This window comes from Gloeophyllum trabeum, assembly GCF_000344685.1.
Source record: "Gloeophyllum trabeum ATCC 11539 unplaced genomic scaffold GLOTRscaffold_00006, whole genome shotgun sequence".
NCBI lineage: Eukaryota > Fungi > Basidiomycota > Agaricomycetes > Gloeophyllales > Gloeophyllaceae > Gloeophyllum > Gloeophyllum trabeum.
The window spans coordinates 1,176,954-1,200,116 of NW_006920415.1; the positions used below are offsets into that span (position 1 = coordinate 1,176,954).

Consider the following 23,163-nt stretch of genomic DNA (forward strand, 5'->3'; position numbering starts at 1 on the left):
TTGAATAAGTTAGCACAGCGAGCATATACCGTATAATGCGCTCATCCAGATCTGGTCTCAAATGGTAATGGAGCGTACGTTTCGCCACCCCAAGAGAAATGCAGGACAGCGCATACATCCAGACTTCCTGTGTGACCAGGACGCACTCTGCTTTGAATACGTGGGCGGCTGCACTGTGGTCCGATGTGATGTATGACCCAGGTACATGCACTTTGAAGAGGCTGAGATGACGGATGGACAGGATGCTGTGAGGGTGCTACGCCGATGCCGTGAGGTCATCATAGGAAACGTTTACTCACCTATCATTATGCAACGATTTCTGTCTGCAAAAGTGTGGGTTGAGGACGCGTGGATCATCACTGGCAAACAACTCCGGTTTCGCTGATGGAGAGGATAAAAGGCGAGCGAAGGCAGACATCGGACGGTGGGGGTACCCCGGACGTGTCGGTACAGTATCCGGCGTCCTCGAAATCATGTCGACACCTTGAGACTAGTATTGCAATTGTTTTTCCTGCCCTCATGTTGTCTATGGGGACGCATCCAATGATGTTAGCTATGGCCAAGCAATAACATGCATAATTTATGCTGCATATGGGCAGTGTCGCTCATTGCGAGGCATGGCCTGACGATTTGATGGTGGTTGACCCCCTCAAAATATTGAGGTGACGGCACCTCCGAATATTGAGGTGCATCTAAAAATAGAAACAAGGGTTGGGCCACGCGAAAAGAAATGCCCGCGCACAGAGTCGAACTCTGGACAGCGGGGAAAAGGATTATATAATACCACAGTGAGCGCACTAGACCGCTACGCCATAAGGCAGTGTAAGCCTTACAAAATACATCCATTATGTAGTTCTGGGAAACAAGCGCGCCCTAGGGTTCGGGTTACATCAGATGACATAACATTTGATGGACTCGTGATCGGGGAAGACCGCGGCCGATCACATCAAATGTTATGTCATCTGATGTAACCCGAACCCTAGGGCGCGCTTGTTACCCAGGACTACATAATGGATGTATTTTGTAAGGCTTACACTGCCTTATGGCGTAGCGGTCTAGTGCGCTCACTGTGGTATTATATAATCCTTTTCCCCGCTGTCCAGAGTTCGACTCTGTGCGCGGGCATTTCTTTTCGCGTGGCCCAACCCTTGTTTCTATTTTTAGATGCACCTCAATATTCGGAGGTGCCGTCACCTCAATATTTTGAGGTGTCACACCTCAGCGTTTTTATGGGACGATACCTGGTCATTGCGGGGGCGTTACTCACTCCCAGGCATGATATTGATATTGAGCGGAGTTTCAATTCTATAGCGGGCAAGCTCACGTGGCCCATGAACGACCCTCAGGGAGGATTATGTATTTGGGTTGAAACCATCAGAAAGCTCACTTAAAGAGCATGCTATAAAACTTTGTATAGTCTCAAATTTTTATAATCGCGTCGCGGCCTCCATGTCAGCCTTGTTGCTGCGAGCGCGAGGCGGGCGTTGCCGAGCTCATTAGCGAGGTTCGAACTCCGCTCAATATCATGAACAAACTGTATACCTGTATATAGCCGTTCAAAAAATCTGATACTTTTATGCGATACTCTATCCTGAAGTAAAGAGTGCCCTACATACTTGTGGCGAGAGGTACACAGCCGGAACGCTCGCAGGCGAGGGCTTTCAGTCGCAGCCACCGCTGATATTGTGCGGGGTTCCAAGCGTGGGAAATGTGCACCGAGCGTCTCGCATTCAATATGGCAGTGAGCGACTACGAGGTGGAAAGCACGTTGTGTACTATGAATCCTTCAGAAGATCTCTTACTTGTAGCTACCTGCGCCATGTAGGTGTTGTAGGCAATCGGTAGGGGGTATTTTCTTAGATACTCAGTCAATACCCGGTCGAAGACCGGGGAGAAAAATGAATTGCACATCAAATTTGCGAGAACCAGAATCCTAGAAATACATCTCCTGCCTCACAGGCGAGCAGCGGGATGTTGCATGACTAGCTCATGAGCAAAAAGCAGCCTTCCAGCCACAAATAGCCGTATTTGGATGTTGCCACATGGCTCCCTGAGCCTTCCCCCTTTTTCTTTTTTCTTTTTCTTTTCTTTTTACTGCAGTGGTATCATTATCGAGCCGTCATTGCGGGGCGGGCGCTCGTGATATTCGGACATTTTGATCGGAAGCTTTGTACTTTCCCCGGAACGTCATTCGCTTTCCCCGTAACCTCTCGCGCGTCGTTTCTTCCGCTGTTGCCATTGTACACCGTTAACACTACCCGACGGCGACACCATGCCCGCCACCGCCCTGGCCGTCTTGCCCATCCCGCACCCGCTCATCCTCCTGCCTTCAGCGAGACTGACGCTGCCCGTGAGCAAAGTATCCGGCGAGGTGCTGGCAGCGCTCGTCGCGGAATCAGACGTCCAACCCGTCCTCGCCGTGGTGCCCATTACGAACCACACAAGTAATGCTAACGGGCAGCACAAAGCTGAGCCTGTCTTGAGCGAGTGGGGGACAGCTGCGCGGATTATCCGGCTCATTAGGCCGCCGAACCGCAACCCCCAGCACCCATACTTGCTCTCGCTCCAGGGTCTGACGAGGGTCCGCCTCGCGGCGCCCGTGAAGCTCAAGTCGAACGCGCCGACGGATATCATCAAGCTCCACCCGGTCGAGTACCCCGTCGTGGACGACACCCCATCGCCGGAGACGGTGGAAGCTTTCAAAGCCGCTGCCCTGCGCTTACTCGATAGGCTGGCGAAGGACTCGACCCAGCAGTCTCGCAAGGACGCATGGATGAAGATAGCTGGCATGGTTGAGGAGATTTCGGAGCAGAGAGCTCCGTGGATGGCGGACGTGATGATCTCCGCGGTCAACGGAGAGTATAACGACAAACTCAGTATGTGACTCTTATGCTTTGTGGGCAGTCATCTCGAAACTCAGCTCGTCCACATAGCCTTCTTGTCCGCGGCAGCGCCGGAGGAGCGTTTAAGGATCGCAACTCAGATCTTCATCAAACAAGCTTCCATCTCCGAGGTGTCGAAGAAGATCGCCTCCGCGGTCGACGAGTCGCTCTCGAAGCAGCAGAAGGAGTTCTTCCTCAGGCAGCAGCTCGCGGCGATCCATCGGGAGTTGCAGAACCTGAACCGCTCTCATAGCCCCAACGGCGAGGCCTCGCCGGGCTCCTCGTCAGAGCTGGACGACGATGAGCAGCACGAAGTTGAAGATATGGCTGACCTGAAGAAGAAGATCGAGGCGATGGAACCTGGGAGTGAGGAGAGGAAGATGGGCGTGCGGGAGTGGAGGAGGCTGAAACGGATCCCGCAGGGGAGCGTGGAGAATGGTGTGATAAGGACATACGTGCGTCCCTCCCACCCAGTATGCAGCGAGTCGCTGTTTACGTCTGATGACTGTCTAACAGCTTGAATGGCTCACGAGCATACCCTGGCCGTCGTCTGCCGCTGTATCCGATTCGGCAAGCCTTGACGCTCTGAAGGACCGTTCGTTCCTGAAGAAGGCGCGGGAACAACTAGATGCTGACCACTATGGCCTGGACAAAATCAAGCGGCGACTCATCGAATACCTCGCCGTCGTCCGGCTGAAGCAGTTGGCTGCCTCCGCCGAGCAGGACGCGCAGATGACCCTCGAGTTCGAGAGGCAGGTGCAGAGCGAGTCGAAGGAGCTGGTGAAGGTGGAGAAGGCGAGCGTGCCGAACCCGCAGCCCCCGAGGCGCACGCCTGCGAAGAAGGCCGTCAAAGGGCCGATCCTTCTGTACGTTGCTCCACTCACGGCACTCTTCGCACTCAGCCTGAGCTTCTTTATCCAGCTTCGTAGGGCCTCCTGGTGTTGGGAAGACGTCGCTTGGTCAATCCATCGCTCGCGCGCTCAACCGCCCGTTCCAGCGGATCTCGCTGGGCGGGGTGCGGGACGAAGCCGAGATTCGAGGGCATCGGCGGACATACGTTGCCAGCGGACCCGGGATGATCGTGCAAGCCCTCCGGAAGGCCGGTCGGCCAGACCCCGTGCTGCTCTTGTCAGTGCACCCCACAGATGATTGGCGTGCGACGCGGCTGACCTTCCATATACAGGGACGAGGTAGACAAAGTTGGACAGAGCAACTTCCATGGCGACCCCAGCGCAGCTCTGCTCGAAGTACTCGACCCCGAGCAGAACCACTCATTTAATGTCAGCGGTATAGTGTGTAGTTGTGTCCGGACATCCTGCCCTGACATCCCCCGCAGGACCATTACATCAACGTCCCCATTGACCTCAGCCAAGTCCTATTTATCTGCACGTCGAACACCCTGGATACCATCTCGCCGCCGCTACTGGATCGTTGCGAAGTTATCCAGCTCTCAGGTGGGGAGTTCGTCCGTCGGTTATACAGCTGTGCTAACGTAGCTCAGGCTATACCTATGACGAGAAGCTGCACATTGCGCGGCGTTTCCTTCTACCGAAGCAGCTGCAGAGCAACGGGCTATCCCCGTCCCAGCTCACAATCACCGACCCCGCGCTCTTGCATATCGTGACGAACTACACCCGCGAGGCAGGGGTACGTAGTCTAGAGCGGGCTGTTGGTTCGGTCGTCAGGTTCAAGGCGGTAGAATGGGCGGAGGCCGTCGATGACGGGCGGGAGCAGGATTATAAGAGTGTTGTGGAGGAGAACGAGCTCGAGGCTATCTTGGGCATTTCTAGATGGGAGGGGGACGAAAAGGACAGGGAGGAACGAAGAGGGCTTATCTATGGCCTTGTCGTCACTGGACAAGGGGAAGGCGGTATCCTCCCCGTCGAAACGATAGCGATACCGGGGTCTGGCCGACTGAAGCTGACCGGGTCCTTGGGCGAGGTAGAAGCTCTGCCATACCCAGCATACGCAGAGTGCTCATATATATGCTCCAGGTCATCAAGGAGAGTGGTGAAATTGCCCTGAGCTGGGTCAAGACCCATGCGTACGACCTGTGCATCACGGAAAATCGGGCCCAGGATCCCCTGAAATTTCCCGATCCAGTTGATATTCACCTACATCTGCCTGCTGGCGCGCAGAAGAAGGATGGCCCGAGCGCTGGAGTAGCCATGGTAGGTTCACGTGCTTCAAACTTTTCGTCAGCCTCTATTAATTGTGTGAGTAGGCTTGTGCATTTGTCTCTTTGCTAACCGGAGCTTGTGTCCCTACAAACGTCGCTATGACCGGCGAGGTAAGAACGTATCTTCTTACTGTCAAATGTTGCATCTCAACTGCTGTGGTAGATCACACTTCGCGGGCGTGTCACTCCAGTCGGCGGTATCAAAGAAAAGGTGAACAATAATTTCGTAGGAAGTACCAAGTTGATCTAATATTCTTCACCCAGGTTCTCGGCGCCCATCGAGCTCAGATGAAGAAGGTCATTTTACCTTGGGCTAATCGTAAGGATGTGGAACACGATGTTACCCAAGACGTGCGAAGTCAGATGGAATTCGTCTTCGTCAAGACTGTCGAGGAGGCCCTAATTGCGGCCTTTGGGAAAGGTACTCTTGGATGGAGGAGGCAGACATTGATGATGGAGAGCCGCCTGTGATGGACAAAGGCACACGGACATCCACTATACTTCCTTTCACTTTCTAATTTATGTGGAACAAATGAGGTGAGGGTTTGATGTATGTGTACGAGCAGCTGTATGTACTTCAGGGAGGAATGTATTAGTAGAATACCCGCCTAAGTATAGGTTTGGGCCAGGGCCATACCACAATGCCGAGTGATGTCCGGTATGGATATAATTTTAGTTCGGTACTAGCAAGGTGCAAGTGACCGGAGCGCTGACAAGCACAGATTCACCTTACGGGCTGTTTCCGATATCTTCCTTCTGTCTACTCATAGGGGTATAGAGTTAATACGCCCGAGAGGTATATTTGTCCAACCGGCGCTGCCGGTGGATGCCACACGGCGGGGGTGTCGGTAGCTGGACTCTGCAGCCACCCGTCATCCCAAGAGATCAGCCGTAACGTACGAATTCATTATTCGAGTTCAGGCGAAATGGCAAGAGCGGGACAAAGCTGAGACTCACTTCAACGAGGCAAGACAGGGGGAGGATCGTCACAAGGCGAAGGACCTAGAAAAGCTGAGAGAAGTTCCGTGCTTCTGAGAAAGGTGTTCCAAGGCTGTCGTGCCGTGCATCCACTTCAGTAGAGACAGCGACGGGGAACTAAGTCGACATGGCCCCGCCAGTCATGGCAGATCTCGGGACGGTTAGTACAGTTGCTGGAGTGGCCTATCACATTAAGAAGCTCGGTGATGAGGTAGGTATCGCGTCTACCGAGAGTGTGTCCCACCCAGACTGATCCGAAAGCAGGTCTCAGGTCTCTTCAAGCACTGTGAAAGACTAGGACAAGGGATGGAGGAGCTTCGCAGCCACATCGAAGAACGCATTCGAGACTGTCAGAGAGCGGACACCGCATCTCCGCGGATATACGAGAGTCTATCAAGCTTGCAGCAGTAGGTTACTAGGCTTGACACACTTGACGTTCTAGGCTAACAGGTTATGTTAGTCAGATAGACGAGATGCTCTCCCGAAATAAGAAAATAATGAAGAACCGGAGACGTCACCTGCCAAATATGCAGGTCGTCTTGCGACAACAAAGGGACGAGCTCTTCGAGAAAATATCGGCGTTGGAAGCAGACTTTAGCAGAGTCTTTAGAAGTTTTGTGGTGGGATATTTCGTTGCCGCCTCTGAGTGGAGGGAAGCTGAGAGCGTCCCAGGTGGACGAAATAGCCCAGATCGGGATAAGACAGACCCAGCAAGCTCACTCGACCCGTGAGTTGATGGAGAAGATGAACGAAGTACTCTTCCACATAAGGAGTGGTATGGGACCGTCGCCTACGGCTGTTGCTCAGGCTGCACCGGACTCACTCGCAGTGGGGAGTCCGCAAGCAGCCACAAATTTGACTTTCACACGCACGACAGTACGACTGGTTCCATCGGGAGGTCAGATGTCGCTGCAAGATCCACCAGCTCTGAGCTGTACCAGCGCTCCCGCTCGCATCGACCCCTTACGATTCACCACAGTCCCATTCCAACAGGCCGGCATAGTCCCATATGATCAGCAGAGCGCTTCAGTCCGTCCATCTTCACGGGTAGTCGGTCCTCAGCACGGAAGTGGTTCACCCGGGACAGTGATTGTACAAGGAGCTACAGCAATCCCAGCGCTAACTTCGGCCCGCGACATAAGGTGCAGCCGCGACGCCACGAGCAGTGGGTACAGTGCTCCTCCGCCACCTTATACCCCGCAGCCGGTATCACACTCGCAGGCAAGCCACAGTTATGGGCCGATATTAGTGATAGCCCAAGCGAGCAACTTCCCTACGAATCCCGAAAAGGTGGCAAAGTCTGTGGCCATCTCGTCGGCCAGCAAGGAGGCCGCCAGAGAGTGCTCGAAGAATTCCGTTGACGGCGGTGAGTCGAAGCAAGCGACAAGGAAATGTGGCGACGAAGCAGCAGACACAAGGGCTGCTCGGCCTCCAGAAATTTTGACGATAGAGCCCGACCAACCGCCTTTAAACAAGGATGGAAACAGACGGGATTCGGAGAACTCGATAGCGAGGAAGCCAAATAAGCTGGTTGCAAGACGCAAAATTAACTCTCCAGGAACAGGCTTTAACGGAGACCAGCCGGGCGTCGCGTCAAATAAGCTGCGAGCGAAAGCGAGGATTATCCCTACAAATTCGGCGTGTCGATAGTCCCGCCTGCCTTGAACCCGGTCGCGCACTAGCACGCCTGACGCTTCAGGCTTACGAGAGCAAGTAAGAGAGTCCCCGGGACGGGTAGCAAGGTGCTTATAATATATATTGAAGTTCGGCGCTCTTTGTCCCCAGGGATACCGCGTCAGTAAACGTTGCGACTTTGCAGATCGAGAGGTCGAAGATGCCAATGGTCAATACTGAACATTGGCCAGTTGCGAGCTCTCATGTCATCCGCTGAAAGATAATCTATCAACTTGCTAAGCAGTTTATGAGTTCACTTCCAGTTTTTCCCTGAAAAGGGGTGCATGTCACTTGCCTAGCCAGAAAGTGGTTCTGCTCAAAGATGGAGGCGGCAAACTTGAATCCAGGCTGCCACAATCGTGAGAATCGAAGACAAGTTCGATTGCGACGCGAGAACCAATTGCATAGCGCCCGCAGTCCTCGCAGTCGCGTCTGTACATGTGGCAAGGCAACTAAAGCACCTCTGCCTTCAGCAAGCAGGTCCTTATATGGAATAGGGATGCTGAAATGTGTGGACGTTTCGCACTTGCACTTCCCGTGAGATACGAGTTCGTTCGTCATGACTGAGCCTCCTATCATAGCTAGTTGCCTTTAGCACCATGAGATTCAACAACTACCAGGATACCCGAACGTCCAGGTTGGTGGATGGATCGACCAAGACCAGTTTCATCCGAGATATAACATTGCACCTCGTTCTCGCGCTCCTGTGATACGTCGCAACTTTGACGGGCCATTCGAGGAATGTGCTGCGGGCCCGAGATACGTGTTACAGACCATGAAGTGGGGTTTAGTCCCGCACTGGAGTAAGCACGAAGATAAGACCCTCAGTACCACCAACGCTCGGGCGGAAAATCTTGTGGAAGGTGGTAGTATGTGGGGCCCCATTAAGGGGAAGAAGCGCTGTGCTGTCATTTGCCAAGGGTACCTTCCGATACGTTTATGTTGGCCACGAGGATAGGCTAACCTCAATGCATCCAGATACTACGAGTGGCTGAAGAAGGGAAAGGATAAACTCCCCCATTTCACCAGGTTTAAAGACGGACGCATCATGCTGCTTGCCGGGCTCTGGGACTGCGCAACTCTGGAAGGTAGGTAGCGCTGATTATCAACTGGGATTCACGTTGAAGAAACTGCAGGCGAGAAGGAGCCGCTCTACACCTTTACAATCGTGACAACTGATGCTAACAAGGAGTTCAATTGGCTGCATGACCGGCAGCCCGTCATCCTCTCGTCTCGGGAAGCTCTCGAGACTTGGCTGGATACGTCAGGTCAGACATGGACGCCTGCGCTCACGAAACTCGTGAAGCCTTTTAGTGATGAGGCGGCACCGTTGGAATGGTAATCGAAGCACCTGTCTACCGCGTGTAGACATCGCTGAGTACGCAGGCTTCTAGCTATCAGGTCCCCAAAGAGGTCGGAAAGATCGGTACCGAGTCACCCTCTTTCATACAGCCTGTCTCCCAGCGGAAGGACGGGATTGAATCCATGTTCGCCAAGCAGAAGGAGTCAGCGAAGAAACGGAAGCGCGGCGCTTCGTCTCTTGCGTCCTTACCATCGTCGAGCCAGTCAATTATGGCAGGTATTGGCGCCGAAGTTAAACAGGAATCGGACGTGCCTACGTCTTCAGGCAAGAAGATGAACACCTGGGAGGACGACGAGCTTGAGTATACTGATGAAGCAGAAACAAAACCATTCAAACAGGACTCTACTAAGGTATGCAGTTGTATTTTCTTTGGCACTTCAAGATCTTTCATCCAATGAGCTAGGATGAACAGGATGTTATATGCATCGATTCAGACAACGAGGAACTCAAGCCTCAAACTCAGCGTCCCAAGACAGAGGCACAGGTAAGCAGCATTTCCTGACTCTCCATCGGTGCACACCCTAACGACTCGATCAAGTCCCCGAAGACGCCATCGAAACGGCCGAAAACACACCAGGTACGTATTCTGGATCCCCGCTACATAGCAATCGTGTCCCGAGAGATATTCACATTCGTACCCAGACTAAACCGCGAAAGACGCCGGAAGCGAAGAAACCTCAGGGTACGAAGGATATCTCCACCTTCTTCAAAAAAGTATAGTTTGACAAGTCTCGCTACGTTTCATGCGTATGTCTTGGGATACTCATGTGCGATTCACGAGTTTGGCTTTTGCGTTCATGAATTCGTTTCTCTTTTGCGAGCGACGCATTTGCAAGTCTGCAACTACAATATACATATGATCATGAGAGACGGAGATGAGATGTACGTGAGAGACAGATGAAAATATAAGAGACGCAGAGAGGAGAGGACGAGGACAAGGACAAGGCTGATCTGATGCACGAGGAGATGAAAGGGAACAAGAGAAGCAGATAGGAAAACACTTGACAAAGCACACAAGTCCTCGAACGCGCTGCCTACTACCGCCTTCCCCATTACTAGATTATTACGTTGCGATCACTGCCAGTAGGCCTGCTGCTGCCTAGGCTGATATGAGTAGAAGGGGCTCTCCGAGCCGCCCTGCGGATATCCAAGATGACCCTGAGGGAGCTGGCCCTGAGGCTGATGACCTTGCAGCTGCTGGTTCTGCGGCCCAGCAGCACTCGAGCCAAAGCGGGCGCTGCCATAGAAGCCTCCCTGGCTGGGCTGCTGGACACCGCCGCGACCCTGAGGAGCCTGACCAACTCCCTGGCCAACACCCGTGTCCTTGACTGACGGCGCATACGGCTTGTACGCAGCCTCAGGGGATCCGCCGGTTCTCTGGCCGATCGGCGCGCCGGACGAGGGCGTGTTCTGGCCCAAGCCCATAAGACCCTGCATCCCCTGGCTGCCGTGCGTTCCGTACAACTGCTTGCCATAGTCGTTCGACGGGAGGCCACCACCGACACTCTGGCCGTGACTATGCTGATGCTGGTGTTGCGTGTGGTGCTGGTACCCAACATCCTCATACGCCGATGAAGGGTGCTGCTGCCCGTACAAGCTCTGCCCGTACGACTGCGGCTGTGCACTCACGGGGGTCTGCTTCGCAGCGGGCGAAGGAGCCGAGCCAGGTCCGGGAGGGCCCGGGGGGAACATCGTGGGGTACTTGACGAACGGCGGGGGCACGCCGTATCCGTAGTTATTCGGCGCACCGTAGTATTGGTTTCCGTACGGGTAGTAGTAACCGCCCGCCATCGCCGGGTACCCGCTCTGCTGCTGGGGGTTGCTGCCACCCGGCGCGGGCTGAGCAGAGGTCTGCGCCGAGGGACCATGTTGCTGGGCAGGTTGGGCGCCGGACTGCGGCAAGCCCGCAGGGGACGGCTGCTGCGCCGACAGCCCCTTGACATCGTCGTGGCCCAACGCGCTGCGACCCGCAAAGCCAGAGCCCTGGTACGAATCGTAGAAACCCTATACAAACCAATCAGCTACGATCTCGCTCGCTCGCACACGTTGAACAACACTAACACTCACCCTGGGGCTCTCACCGTACCCAAAGTCCCCTCCTCCAAACCCAGCCAGGTGACTCTGGCCGGGATGCTGAATCTGCTGCGCAAGCCCACCGAACCCTCCATACGGGCTGTCTTGCGCGCCCCCCACGGGCGGCGTGGATGCATGGAAGTACGGCGCCTCGTGCTGGCGGAAGTATGAGGACGAGTGCCCGGACTGGTGCTGCGACGGGTGGTGCGGGGCGGGCGAATGGTGGTTCTGGGCGGGCTCGACGTGCGTCGGCAGCCCGTGCTGCGAGTACTGGTTGTGCTGAGCCTGGCTCTGAGCTTGACTCTGGCTGGGAGGAAGTTGCTGCTGCTGCTGCTGCTGCTGCTGATGCGCCCCGAGACCCTGCGGAGAGATGCCGGTCTGAAGGGGGAACGGCTGGATCGGCGAAGTGGCCGAAAGGGCAGCCTGAGAGGGCTGGGAGGGGATATGCTGCGGCTGTGAGATCGAACTGGGGATTGCGTGCTGAGGCTGGGATGGCTGAGCTTGCGGCTGTTGTGCCTGCTGGGGGATAGCCTGCTGGAACAGTGCGGAGGACGAGACAGAGGGTGGCTGGGGCTGGGGCTGAGGCGGTGAAACAGGCGCCGGCGCAGCGTGCGGCTCCTGCGCGGGTGTCTGCGGGGGCTGGGGCGGATGCGCGGGCTGCGATGGCTGGGCAGGCTGAATAGGCTCTGGCGCGGGTTCGGCCGCTTTCGCAGGGGCGGGCTCGGGCGCCGGCGCCTCGGGGCTGCCATCGAAAACACACCATCAGCATTGGCACTCGTGACACAAGTATCACAAACTCACGCGTCGTCGTCGCCGCCCAAGCTGAGGCTCCCGAACTGCATGCCGACCTTCTCGACACCGGAGGCAAAGCTCGTGGGCATAACGACCGCCTGGTCGGTCGTCTTGAACTTGGCCGCGACGCGGTGGTGGTGAGCGCGGCTCTGCACGGGCGTCGCGGGCTTCGAAGGGATCTGTTGCGGCTCAGGCTGCTTCGACAGCTGCGCGGGGAGCGCCGAGGGCACCGATGGCTCGGGGGCTGGTGCCGGCGCTGGTGCAGGAGCGGGGGGTTCCTCCTGCTGGGGTTGTTGCTGCTGCTCTTCCTCCTTGGGCGGAGCGTCCACGACTGTCCAGCCGTCCGGTTCGGCCTGGGAGGTCGGCCGCTTGGGCTCGTCGTCCCATGTCGGCGCTTGGACTGTTGTGGGCTCTTCCCACCCTTGCTGCTGAAGTATGGGTTCTGGTGCGGGGGCGGGAGTAGGCTCAGGCTCGGGGGCAGATACTGTTTCAGGGGCGGGGGCGGGGGTGTGCTGAGGTGCAGTAGCAGGGGCAGGGGCTGTGGGCTGAGTAGCGGAAGCGGGGGTCGGAGCGGGCTGGGGTTGAGGACTGGGTTGTTGTTTAGCACTATAGGGAGTGTCAGGGGTCAGAGATCAATCATTCCAAGACAAGGGAGATAGCGTACCGAGCGATTTGTGCCCAGGACATCTTAGTGGTTGCGGGTGTTTTCACGGAGCCCTTAGCTCCCGCCGCAGGCGGCGGGGACTTTACAGACGGCACAGCAGACCCGTTGGCCGACTCCGCGACCGTAGACGAAGGGGCGGTTCCCCACCCAGCAGTCGACGGCGCAGTCGTCGCAGCCTGGGTGTCCGTCTCTGTACCCCAGCCATTGGTAGTAGCGGGAGCCTCCTGGCCCTGGGACGACGCCGCGTCGCCCTCGGCAGGGGTCGGCTCGCCCCATCCATTCGCACCGTTTGCGGTCGGGGCGGCGCTGTCGGCCCAGTCGTTGGACGCCGCAGGGGGTGCAGGCGCCGGGGTGCTCGAGTGGGACCCGTTGGCCTGCCGGTGCCCGCCTCGCCCGCCGCGCGCTGCACCGCCCCGCCCGCCGCGTCCTCCACCACGTCCGCCTCTGCCGCCCCGCGCGGGGAGCTCTTTTGCGTGGACAGCGGGGCTTGAAGGTGCCTTTTTCTCCTTCTTGCGGGTGACGGAGTCCCACTGGACGGCATGGCCTGCGCGAGTACCACGAGGTTACGGAGCGCTCACAAGGCAGAAAAGCGGAGAGGGAGAGAGATGAGATGCGTACCTTCTGTAATTCGCGTAGCCGCGAGCTCGACGTCTCCATTGACTTCTCCGAGGAGCGAGATGAGGTCTGCAGAGCGCAGGATGAGTATGAAAATAGAACAGAAGAGAGCGAGGGCGCGGGCGCACCGTCGGTGGACCAAGAAGGGAAGAGTTCTTGCAGCTGCTGTGCTTTGGCGCGGAATTTTTCGCTGGGGCCGTCTTGGGCGGCAGGGGCTCTGCGGAACTGGGACGATTGGTAGGACATCTCTGGGCGAGGCCGACTGGGATGAGCGGAGGGAATGAAACCGGTGGTTACTTGCAAGCAGACGCGACACGCGCGATGTCACCGCTTCCGGCGGAGCTCAAATTTCACTGCCGGGCTGCTGCAGGCTGCGAGTCGTGTGCACGGTATTCTACTCTTGTTTCACGCCGGCTTAGGCCTTGTGTCTCACTGACTGCGACGCGTCTGAGACGCCTGGAAAAAATGGGCCGAAAAACCATCGAAAAATGCTGGAAAACCAAACAGACGAGGTGGCAAAGGCGTCATTGCCGTTTATGGGAATTCCCGAGGCGAAGCCCCCGACACCCTTCGCTGGGGTAAACAGAACAGCATGCATAGACGGTCCAGTAAGTGGGAAGCGTGCTAGTTAGTAGCGATAGGGACTGTGCCACTAGAGTATAGCGCATATATCCCACATATGCTGTGTGCGCGAGCAGCCACGAGAATGACGGAAATCACAAGTGCAGTGTCCCAGTCGGGTGCTGTAGCTTTCCTCCTCCGTCGCCGTCCACTCTCCCTCCGCAGGCTGTCCAGCACGTCATGCACAGCTCTGCTATTGCAGGCCCCTCTCGCTCACCTGGCATAATGTCTGCTGCAAAGAAGCCCAAACCGCCCAACCTGACAATAGGCATCGCAAATAGGCCGGTAGCAACGAACACTGTCATTGAATTCGAGTCCCCCATTGATCTCGACGGCGACGACGACCACCTCACGCTCTCGTCGCCCTCGTCGGCGTCCTCTGGCTCGCCCATCGCGTCGTCGCTGAACCTGACCGACTCCGACGCGACCTCGGACGACCTGTCGAAGGACCTGGCCGTGCTCGAGGAGCTCCGCAAGAGCGTCCGCAAGAACCTGCGCCTGCGCCCCATCCGCTCTGCGCAGAACCTCAAGCTCGCGCAGCCATCACCCCACCGCCCCTTCGAGCCGCCGTCACGGGCGTGGTCCGAGCTCAGCGACCTGTCCATCACCAGCCCCGCGTCCAGCAGCGCCAGCGTCACATCACCTAGTGTATACTACACCCCCAGCTCCGAGCCGCGCTACTCCCCCCTCAGCAGCAGTGCCCGTTTCTATACCGCAGATGCGCTCTCTCCTGAGCCCCCGCGTCTCCCCTCTCCGACCCCTCCGGACGGACTCGACCCGAGCTCCCTCTTCTCGCGCCTCACAGCCTCTGCCCGCCCGTTGCTAATCGACACCAGACCTGCCGCGTCCTACCTCACCTCTCGCCTCCGCCATAGCATCAACATCGCCATCCCCTCCCTCATCCTGAAACGCTGCCGCAAGCCGACCGGCGGGTTTCAGTCCCTCGACGCGCTGCGCCAGTTCATCACCACCGAGGACGGCAAGGAGACCTGGGACGAGCTCATGGGCCCCGACGGCGACTGGGACGGCGACGTCATCGTCTACGACGACGAGATGGACCCGAAGGCCCGCGACAGCGCCAACTCGACCGCCTGGGCGCTTCTCGCAGTCCTTGCTCCCCTGCTCGAGCAGGGCAGTGTGAGCTATGTCAGAGGCGGGCTGGCGGCTGCGCGTCGACACCCGGACCTACGGTATCTTATCGTATCAGGAGATGCTGATGACGCGCTCCGCGCACCGGACGACCCCTCTAAGAAAGGCCACGGCCTATTTCAGCTGGACACCCAGTCCGCGCTGCGCTCCAAAGCCCTCCCCGAGATCGAGCACCTGTCCTGCTCGCCCCCCGCCTCGCCCAGCGCCGGCATGCCGTCCGTCATGAGCTCGCGCAGCCTCCTCCACGACGCCACCCCCTCGCCGCCCCCCTCCCAGTCCGTCTTCCGCCGCCCACCGCCCCCGCGCAGGCCCAGTGTGCCCCAGCTTGGCAAGCTCGACACCAAGTCCGCAGAGCGCCTCAAGGAGAACCTGCCGAAGCTGCAGATCCGCAACCTTCCCGTGAAGGCGAACACCCTCGCCGCACCCCCCTCCGCTACCCTCCGCCCCCATTCTCCCTCACATCTCAACATATACGCGTCCAACTATTCTCCGCCGGGGTCCGCGCGCTGGCTGCCCTCGTCCCCGGGCTTGAATGGCTCGAGCGAGTATCTCCCACCACCGTCCCCATCCTTTTACTCTTCTCGCTCCAGTACCCCCCGCACCCCGGGCACGCCCATGCCCCGCTCAGCCTCTACTGCCCGCCCCGACACAAGCCAGCCACCAACGACGGAAGAGCCGTTCCCCGTGTTTACAGTGTCTACGATTCTCCCAGGTTTCCTGTACCTCGGGCCGGAGCTGACCGAGGAGGAGCATGTGCAGGAGCTCAAAAAGCTTGGAGTCACGCGAATATTGAATATCGCGGAAGAGTGCGACGATAACTTGGGGCTACATCTGCGGGAGAAATTTGAAAAGTATATCCGAATACCCATGCGCGATACCGTCGAGGAGGACAACATCACGCGCGGCGTGCGCGAAGTTTGCGAGTACCTCGGTATGCCTAGTATATTATCACGAAAGACAATCACTTACCCTGCACCTCAGACGATGCGCGACTGCACTCGGCGCCTACATACGTCCACTGCAAAGCGGGCAAATCCCGCTCCGTGACCGCCGTCATGGCCTACCTCATCCACGCGAACCACTGGACGCTCTCGCGCGCCTACACCTTCGTCGTCGAGCGGCGCAAGGGCATCTCGCCCAACATCGGCTTCGTCTCCGAGCTCATGACCTTCGAGGAGCAGGAGCTCGGCACCAAGTCCATGGGCGTGATCAAGTCCGCCGCGTCGACGCCCGCCGAGCACGACGTGGAGGCGGACGCGGGCGGCGGAGGGGGCATGGGCATGAACGGCAACTACGGCGTCGCCGTCGCGAACCGACGGCAGGGCCCGCAGCGCGAGAGCCTCCCGCCGGCGTTCATGGGCCCCAACGGCGACATCCCGCATCTCATGTCCGCGGACGGCGTGGCGCGGGTCGGCGACTCGGGCCAGGAGATGGAGATCAAAGATTCGAGCGGGAGGTACAGGCACGCCCGCCGCGCACCCGTGGACGAGAACACGCTACAGCCTCTGCGGCGGGTCAGCAAGGCGGGTCTGGAGAGTTCGGTCTATTCATAGGGTTCAAGCTGTGGGTTCGTTGCGGCAAATTGAATTGTCTCCCGATGGTCATGGACAGACTTTTATTTAATGGTATAATTCTAGAATTATTACTCTTTATTGCCAGACAGAATTGTTGTCGCTCCATTCCTTTGGTCAAACGCTCAGTCGGTCTTTTGGGCTCGCTCTCATCTCTCTCTCTCATTCTCTTTTCTTCATCAACTTGTTCCCGCAGGGCATACCCAATCGAGTAACCATTTGTATAGCACACACCAGGCATTATAAAAGTACCATCATCATTTCGTTCTGGTTCATTGCAAGGCACTACGATGGACTCGGCCGCTGTTATGCTAGTCCCAGATCTCCCACTCCGAACCTCGACAATCACAAGCCTCCGAAAGCTATCCGACCGTCAATCACGGTGGCTGCGACTCGAGTGGTCAAGATCTCGTGGACCGGTACCGACATGATGTCCTTGTTTAGAACGACAAAATCGGCCTTCTTCCCCGGTGCCAATGACCCGATGTCATGCTCCGCGAATGAGGCGTACGCGGCATCGAGCGTCATGCCTTTCAGCGCTTGCGCTCGGGTTAACCGTTCCTTTGCAAACCTGCGAGACGGACATTAGTTCTTCCCCGGGCATGCGTAACAGCCATAATTGCTAAGACGATACGCCCATCAGACACTCACCATCCGTTCTCTCCGTGGGGGCTCCTGCCCGAGCGGTCCAGCCTGGAGACAGCGGCGTAGAAACCTAACAAAGGGTTGATACTCTCGACAGGAAAGTCGGAGCCTAGTGGCAGTACGCCTTCGGGAGAGTTCCTATAGATAATGTTAGTATAGATGGATGCCGGTGGTGTACGCTCCGGAGTGTGATGCTAAATGAATTTCGATTCCGATACGAACCGGAGCAGCGTTTGATATGCGTAGGCACCCTTGATCCGTTCAGGGCCCTGAATGTGAGATGCATTAGGCTGCCCTACAAATGACACAGCCATCTGTTGAAATGGCTAGTACGTACCAATCGACTTTCAGCGTACCACATATCGCTTGTCCTATAACAATGGGAGATCAACTAGCAAGCCCGCATCACGGATGGAATGTCACGAACGCATGCGTAGGCTGGACGCTAGCAATAACTGATAGTAATGTTAGAACGAACCAACTTAGATGATAGCGAAATGCAAGTACTGCATTCAGCAAACGAGACATCAGGCCATCAACTGACCTCCTAATTTTCCTGTCCGCTCGAGGTCACTTGATTGCATGATCTGTGCATGCTCGATCCTAGGTCTGCGAACACTGGCATTGCCCTGCGCATCTCGCAACACCTCTTCAAAAATGTCCAGTGCAATCTTGTTAGCACGATCACCTATGCAATGGATGTTCTATTCCTTTCGATCAGATGCATATGGGATCAAGGAAAAAGCCCATGCTGACTACTTGCCACCCCTGCTCCCACGCGTTCTTGACGTCGCGCCGCATCTCTTGCGGATCAATACGCAGGAGCCCGCTGGTGTCGGGCTTGTCAGAGTACGGCTCTATCAATGCTGCTCCCCAAGAGCCTAAGGCTCCTGCGGGCCGTTATTGTCAGCTACCAGGTAAAGCAGCTTGATAACAGATGACATAGAGACAGTGACATGGTATCGCTCACGTCCAGGGAAGATGCCGTAGTCATCAGAATAGCAGTCGCGGCGCGGCGCGGCACAGGCGTCGGACCTCAGGAATACAAGGCAGAGCACTCACCGTCCATGAACATCTTGATGCCCCTGACATTCAGCCTTCCTTCCTTTCCAAAATTCTCCCGGCGTTGCATTTTCAGTTGTGCGTTTTCGAGCATGCCCATTATGTACAGACGCATCTGATACATGTAATATTGGCCTGATGCCACGAAATCGCAAGAAAGTGCTTACTGGTAAACGGCCTTGCTCCGCCAGGCTAAGCACGACAAGTTAAGACTCTGTCATCACACTGGGGAGACAGCTAAAAAGATCGGCAGATGCTCACTGCTCATAGAATCTGACGACTCGGGCGTCGTTACCAGCGTCATGAATGCTGGTAAGGCCCACGGATAATCCATCCTAAGCCAGGGTTACATCGAATATGCGGAGCAGTACTTTCGCCACCCGAGGGCACGCACCTGCATAGCTCTGTCAAAGTACTCCAACATGACTGCATCCGATCGAGGAGGCGAAGGGATAAGGGACATGGCATTGTCAACAAATACACCTATCCGCCAGTAAAGTAGGTGCATTATTGATATTATTGATACTTTTGGAGAAGTGAGCTCCTACCTGTTGGGTCCCCCTCACGGTCTCGAATAATCTCCCCGCCGTCGACGCGTTCGGGTAAGCCACCCATAATATCTAGTACCCTCTCGGACACCCACGTCGCGTGCACGTCTACGCGAGCGATGCTGATAGGACGGCCTTGCAGCAATGGCGTATCAAGATCTTTCTATATTGTACCGCCATGGGATGAGATTTGCACAAGCTTCCTCGAGCCAGGTAGGGAGAGTCTGGTCACGTACGGCCATAGGAAAGCCTCCCCGCCAATCCTTCCACAAGTTCTGGTCCCAGCCCATGCCCTCTATCCATTTTGAAGTATCATTAAGCACGTCGGGATGGGCCAAGACGTAAGATTCAAGTATATCAATGATATCTAGATGAACGTTAGTTGGTACGTGCATCCGAGCCTTTGAACAGCCTGGACGGACGACACGTCGTATGTACTGACACCTACCCTGTAGCGATCTGGCTCCATCCAGTTGAAGTTGCATTTTAAACCCATATTCCAGTATATGTGCATGAGGATCTAACGCGTTGCGTTCTTATCTGAGTTTCAACGCCGCGTAAAACGTCGAGATCACACCTGCCAACCCGGGCACTACTATGTGACCTTTGGGAACTTCGAGAACGGCCAATGAAGCTTCGTCTCCGGGTGCGTGCACCAGACTGAGAGCAGCCCAGGACTCACGTACCTTGTCTTCAGCGTAATCTGTCCATGAAAGCGTCTCCAAACTAACGATGACAGCGAACCTTTGTCACCAGCGTCCATAATCTTGTCTCCTTGCACCAGAAGGCATTCGACTTGCGGATTACTCTCGTCCACCGTATAGATTGTGCCCTTGCCCCTACTCGCACATAACGCATAACTCTGAGGTAGCTGCGTGACCAGACCTTTTCTCCATCCTGAGACAATATACAAAGCGAAAGCAGCAGCGACTGCAGTCAGAAAAGTAGGCCACTTCGGGTTGAAATAACTGTATGCTGAAGGACGAGAACCAGGAACAGCGAGCTTGACATCTTTCGAGCTGCTAGACATTGTGGCACCGCATAAGTATCCGGCTTGACGCGTGACGTACCGCGTTTACACCGGCAAGCTCCGAAGCGCCGACTGAATCTCATCTCGAACCACACCCACTGCCAACGGGGACAACGACGACGGCGCCTCTGCCGAAATTCTGCTATATCCCTGCCCGAGCCTTTGCGTATGGGTTACAATGGATGTTAGCACTCACAAGCTGCTAGAGTCGGCCACAATCCGGACTCTGCACGGGCAGAATTTCTCGCGATCCTCGACCGAGGCGACCCATGTTCTGACGGATCTGCTTTCGCGTTACCTGACTGTTTTGTCGCAGTCGTGCAAGAAGTATGCAGAGCAAGCCGGGAGGCTGAATCTAACTGTGCGCGATGCGGGGTGTGCTCTTGAGGAGATGGGGACAAGCATCGAAGAACTACGTGATTATTGTGGCTCGGAAGGTAAGGAGCTAGGGAGATATGGGGTACAGACGAGGAATAGACTTGAAGATTTGAAGGAATACAAGGGTCAGTCGAGCTGGGCTCATCTACCCCTCGCTTTCCTCTTACACCATCCTAGCTGTTCTGTCCGAGGGGCTCCGGCAAGAGTACGATGCCATACCTTTGGTGTATGCGCCCGTTCCAGAGGGACTGTCGTTGTCGGAAGGGGAATCAGAAGAGCTTGACGAGGAGTCCGCGGAATCCGGTGACGAACAAGTAACACCCGAGGCGCAGGTGAATCCTGTCCTGAACGAAGACGAGACTGAGGCGACGCAAAAGGACGAGAGCCTATCAGCACCCAGTGGTCCGAGAAGGCCATCGTCACCACCGTTACCGCTTTCACCAGTTTCGAATCCGGCGTCTCCTCCAGCTAGGAAGAGACAAAGGATGATGGATTGGGACCCACCTGAATATGTTCCTGATTTCCTTCCTCCATTTCCTGGCGAACTTCATCCACCCTCCAGAGAACCATCACCTCGTCCGGCGGCGGAATCAGCGACAGCTGGAGCTGAGCCACTCCCCACACCCCTCACCCAGCCTCTTACCTCCGCCTCTTCTTCCGATTATCTTACCCCCGTACCGTATTCTGAATCATCACTCTCGTCTGTGCCGGAATGGCACCTGCCGAAACCACCATCGTCTCCGGGACTTGAGACGTCCCATTCGAGACCATTCGTCCTTCCGACTCCGCAAATACAACCAACGCTGCTCGCAGCGTATCATCATATCCTTACGCACCCTCCCCCGCCCACAACAGGCGGCGGGAATCCGAGTAAACACAAGGTCGCCCTGGCCCTCATTGCAGAAAACCAGCGGCGCCCGCGGTGGGACCCGCCAGACACCTTGTACGCTAGCGTACAGCCATGCCCGCCCCGTGTTGCGGCCATTATGCCCACCTATCCTGTACCCATCAACGCGCCGCCCACGCCAACAGAAGGCAAGGGTGACAAGACTCCTGACCCGAATAAGGAGAAGAAGTCGGGTCTCCCTTCTGCCCCACCGAAGCCTGTCGCGCCGACCGAACGCATTGCGCCCATGATCAGCCAACAGTCCTCACGTATCCCAGAGTTGGCTAGGCAGATCCTGCCGGTAAGTCACCAGTGTCTCAAGTAGGGAGAAGCTTATTCAAATGAATGAGCAGAGTTCCGTGTATACACGGACGACGCGGCTGACTCACCCTCCTGTGCTCATGAAAGGCACTCAGAAGCTTACCTATGGGCCTGGTATGAACGCGCCTTGGAATTCTATGGCGGCGCCAACCCCAGCCGGCGGCAAAGCGAAGGACAAGGACAAAGATAAGGAGCCAGAGGAGAAAGACGAGGCGCCCAAGGTATTGCCGGACGCGCGTTTCTATGCGACGTGGGATTACGAGCCGAAAGTGTTCTGGGACCCAATACGAGGGATACCGAAGAGAGCTCGGCAGGGAAGCATCCAGGTCGGCGGCAGCAATGCACATGGTGGATCGAGGGGTACCAAACGAGCCCATGGAGATTAGCTTACTTGTACTATTACACGTTGTCGCGCACTAGTTTTGTGTTTGCTTTCTGGTTTTCCAGTCGAGAATCTGTTCACCACCACGAAGAACATGATAGTTCGATCGAAAGGCGCGGAAGAGGGACACAGCCACTCATGCAGGCCCATAGAGCGCGGAAATTGCCACAAACTCAACTCTAATGGCTTCTAAGATCCAAAACATCGTAGCGAACTTCGACAACATCACTGTATCTGACATAAACTAGCGCAATACATGATATGAATCAAAGCCCAATAGGAGTACATGCACACGTCGCGCATCACACAGAAGGAAGGTAGCACGATAAAGACAGAACGACCAGCCGAGATATCGATGACAAGAGAAATGCTGCTCGAATGACATCATAAGGACATGCCTTCATAGGAAGTGTATCCAGCGTTACTCACCAGATATTTACGATCCCTTCGGGGCTTCCTTGAAAGAGATGGCCTATGACATAACGTTCAGTGAGGAGCTTTGCGAATGAGCGGTGTTGTATACTCACCGCTTCCTCTCCCATAGCAGAAACGATCGTAACCAAGAGATCAGAACCCTCGTCGAACGCGGCCTGGATCTGCTTGCCCAATTCACCCTCAGGCACACGGACGTCGTCCTTGGGAGTACCGTCCTGGGTCATGAGGTTCAGGAAACCATCGTCAATGTTGACCTACACCAGAATCGGTCATTATGGAACAAAGACCGAGGTGGCTATAATCATGCGTACGAGCTGGTACTCGGTCCGGCTAACGTTGGGAACGTCCATGTTGTGGGTGGAGGGACAGATATCCTCCTGTTACAGCACAAGCCAGTCAGAAAACGTCTACTAGGGGTGTTAAAATCTTATTCTGACCATCTTCTTCCCGTTGAATATCTGAGGAATTCAAGGCTAAGTTTTGTCGCTCTATGACTGCAAATTTCTGACACTCACATCAATCGCAACCAAGTGCACCTTGGCGTGACCGTGCTTGCCTGTCTTCGAGGTGGACATTTCCACGATTTTGCAGGGACGGCCTATCTCGCGCACATAAGATCGTGGGTCCGCAAATCACTTCATATTGCCCTTAAACGCACCTTTTATTACAACGTGCCCGTTCTTACGGAGAGCCGAGCATTGCATGGGGTAGGTGAGCGAGGCGCCAGCAGAGGCCTGACGAACAGAGATGAGCCGCTAGCCCCGAGATCAACGCGAAGACGACAAACAGACCTGCTCGAAAGTGTGGTTGTGCTGCTCATCGTCGGACATGATGGTCGTATAAAGAAATTAAAAGACAAGCGAAGGAGATGGGAGATGGGAAGGATATGGACTGCAAGGAGAGACGAGCGCGAAA

General features: G+C 56.0%; 8 protein-coding genes across 8 annotated transcripts; 5 read left to right on the forward strand and 3 right to left on the reverse strand.

Moving 5' to 3' along the window:
- Nucleotides 1-2,272: 2,272 nt before the first annotated feature.
- GLOTRDRAFT_41367 (ATP-dependent protease La) lies at nucleotides 2,273-5,532 on the forward strand (the record flags this gene model as incomplete). Its single annotated transcript, XM_007867357.1, has 11 exons — nucleotides 2,273-2,876; nucleotides 2,934-3,355; nucleotides 3,399-3,748; nucleotides 3,804-4,010; nucleotides 4,066-4,162; nucleotides 4,219-4,336; nucleotides 4,384-4,823; nucleotides 4,877-5,053; nucleotides 5,107-5,172; nucleotides 5,225-5,272; nucleotides 5,326-5,532. The coding sequence occupies 11 exons, from the start codon at nucleotides 2,273-2,275 to the stop codon at nucleotides 5,530-5,532; spliced, it is 2,736 nt and encodes a 911-aa protein (XP_007865548.1).
- Nucleotides 5,533-6,166: 634 nt separating this feature from the next.
- On the forward strand, nucleotides 6,167-6,770 carry GLOTRDRAFT_129046 (uncharacterized protein; the record flags this gene model as incomplete). The annotated part of the gene is made up of 3 exons (XM_007867672.1): nucleotides 6,167-6,250; nucleotides 6,304-6,446; nucleotides 6,500-6,770. 3 exons carry the CDS (start codon nucleotides 6,167-6,169, stop codon nucleotides 6,768-6,770), a joined length of 498 nt encoding a protein of 165 aa, XP_007865863.1.
- A 1,390-nt stretch (nucleotides 6,771-8,160) lies between these two features.
- Nucleotides 8,161-9,796, forward strand: GLOTRDRAFT_138600 (DUF159-domain-containing protein; the record flags this gene model as incomplete). Its single annotated transcript, XM_007867673.1, has 8 exons — nucleotides 8,161-8,250; nucleotides 8,309-8,634; nucleotides 8,692-8,801; nucleotides 8,850-9,051; nucleotides 9,108-9,426; nucleotides 9,480-9,560; nucleotides 9,615-9,653; nucleotides 9,719-9,796. The coding sequence occupies exons 1-8, from the start codon at nucleotides 8,221-8,223 to the stop codon at nucleotides 9,794-9,796; spliced, it is 1,185 nt and encodes a 394-aa protein (XP_007865864.1). The 5' UTR covers nucleotides 8,161-8,220.
- GLOTRDRAFT_121257 (uncharacterized protein) lies at nucleotides 9,762-13,507 on the reverse strand. The gene is made up of 6 exons (XM_007867674.1): nucleotides 13,349-13,507; nucleotides 13,224-13,289; nucleotides 12,606-13,149; nucleotides 11,951-12,547; nucleotides 11,144-11,891; nucleotides 9,762-11,080 (listed from the first exon to the last, which is right to left on the reverse strand). The coding sequence occupies exons 1-6, from the start codon at nucleotides 13,464-13,466 to the stop codon at nucleotides 10,151-10,153; spliced, it is 3,003 nt and encodes a 1,000-aa protein (XP_007865865.1). The 5' UTR covers nucleotides 13,467-13,507; the 3' UTR covers nucleotides 9,762-10,150.
- Nucleotides 13,508-15,525: 2,018 nt separating this feature from the next.
- GLOTRDRAFT_76050 (phosphotyrosine protein phosphatases II) lies at nucleotides 15,526-16,543 on the forward strand (the record flags this gene model as incomplete). The annotated part of the gene is made up of 2 exons (XM_007867675.1): nucleotides 15,526-15,921; nucleotides 15,972-16,543. Exons 1-2 carry the CDS (start codon nucleotides 15,606-15,608, stop codon nucleotides 16,541-16,543), a joined length of 888 nt encoding a protein of 295 aa, XP_007865866.1. The 5' UTR covers nucleotides 15,526-15,605.
- Nucleotides 16,544-16,797: 254 nt separating this feature from the next.
- GLOTRDRAFT_138603 (uncharacterized protein) lies at nucleotides 16,798-19,846 on the reverse strand (the record flags this gene model as incomplete). The annotated part of the gene is made up of 16 exons (XM_007867676.1): nucleotides 16,798-17,132; nucleotides 17,213-17,344; nucleotides 17,429-17,475; nucleotides 17,544-17,577; nucleotides 17,634-17,661; nucleotides 17,751-17,910; nucleotides 17,963-18,096; nucleotides 18,269-18,383; nucleotides 18,436-18,460; nucleotides 18,530-18,603; nucleotides 18,663-18,751; nucleotides 18,817-18,979; nucleotides 19,053-19,183; nucleotides 19,265-19,336; nucleotides 19,394-19,507; nucleotides 19,561-19,846. The coding sequence occupies 16 exons, from the start codon at nucleotides 19,844-19,846 to the stop codon at nucleotides 16,907-16,909; spliced, it is 1,830 nt and encodes a 609-aa protein (XP_007865867.1). The 3' UTR covers nucleotides 16,798-16,906.
- A 139-nt stretch (nucleotides 19,847-19,985) lies between these two features.
- On the forward strand, nucleotides 19,986-21,840 carry GLOTRDRAFT_76055 (uncharacterized protein). Its single transcript, XM_007867677.1, has 3 exons — nucleotides 19,986-20,349; nucleotides 20,402-21,411; nucleotides 21,464-21,840. The coding sequence occupies exons 1-3, from the start codon at nucleotides 20,025-20,027 to the stop codon at nucleotides 21,815-21,817; spliced, it is 1,689 nt and encodes a 562-aa protein (XP_007865868.1). The 5' UTR covers nucleotides 19,986-20,024; the 3' UTR covers nucleotides 21,818-21,840.
- A 409-nt stretch (nucleotides 21,841-22,249) lies between these two features.
- Nucleotides 22,250-23,078, reverse strand: GLOTRDRAFT_41312 (translation initiation factor eIF-5A; the record flags this gene model as incomplete). Its single annotated transcript, XM_007867353.1, has 7 exons — nucleotides 22,250-22,285; nucleotides 22,341-22,502; nucleotides 22,560-22,625; nucleotides 22,686-22,706; nucleotides 22,764-22,846; nucleotides 22,907-22,982; nucleotides 23,040-23,078. The coding sequence occupies 7 exons, from the start codon at nucleotides 23,076-23,078 to the stop codon at nucleotides 22,250-22,252; spliced, it is 483 nt and encodes a 160-aa protein (XP_007865544.1).
- Between the last annotated feature and the right edge of the window lie 85 nt (nucleotides 23,079-23,163).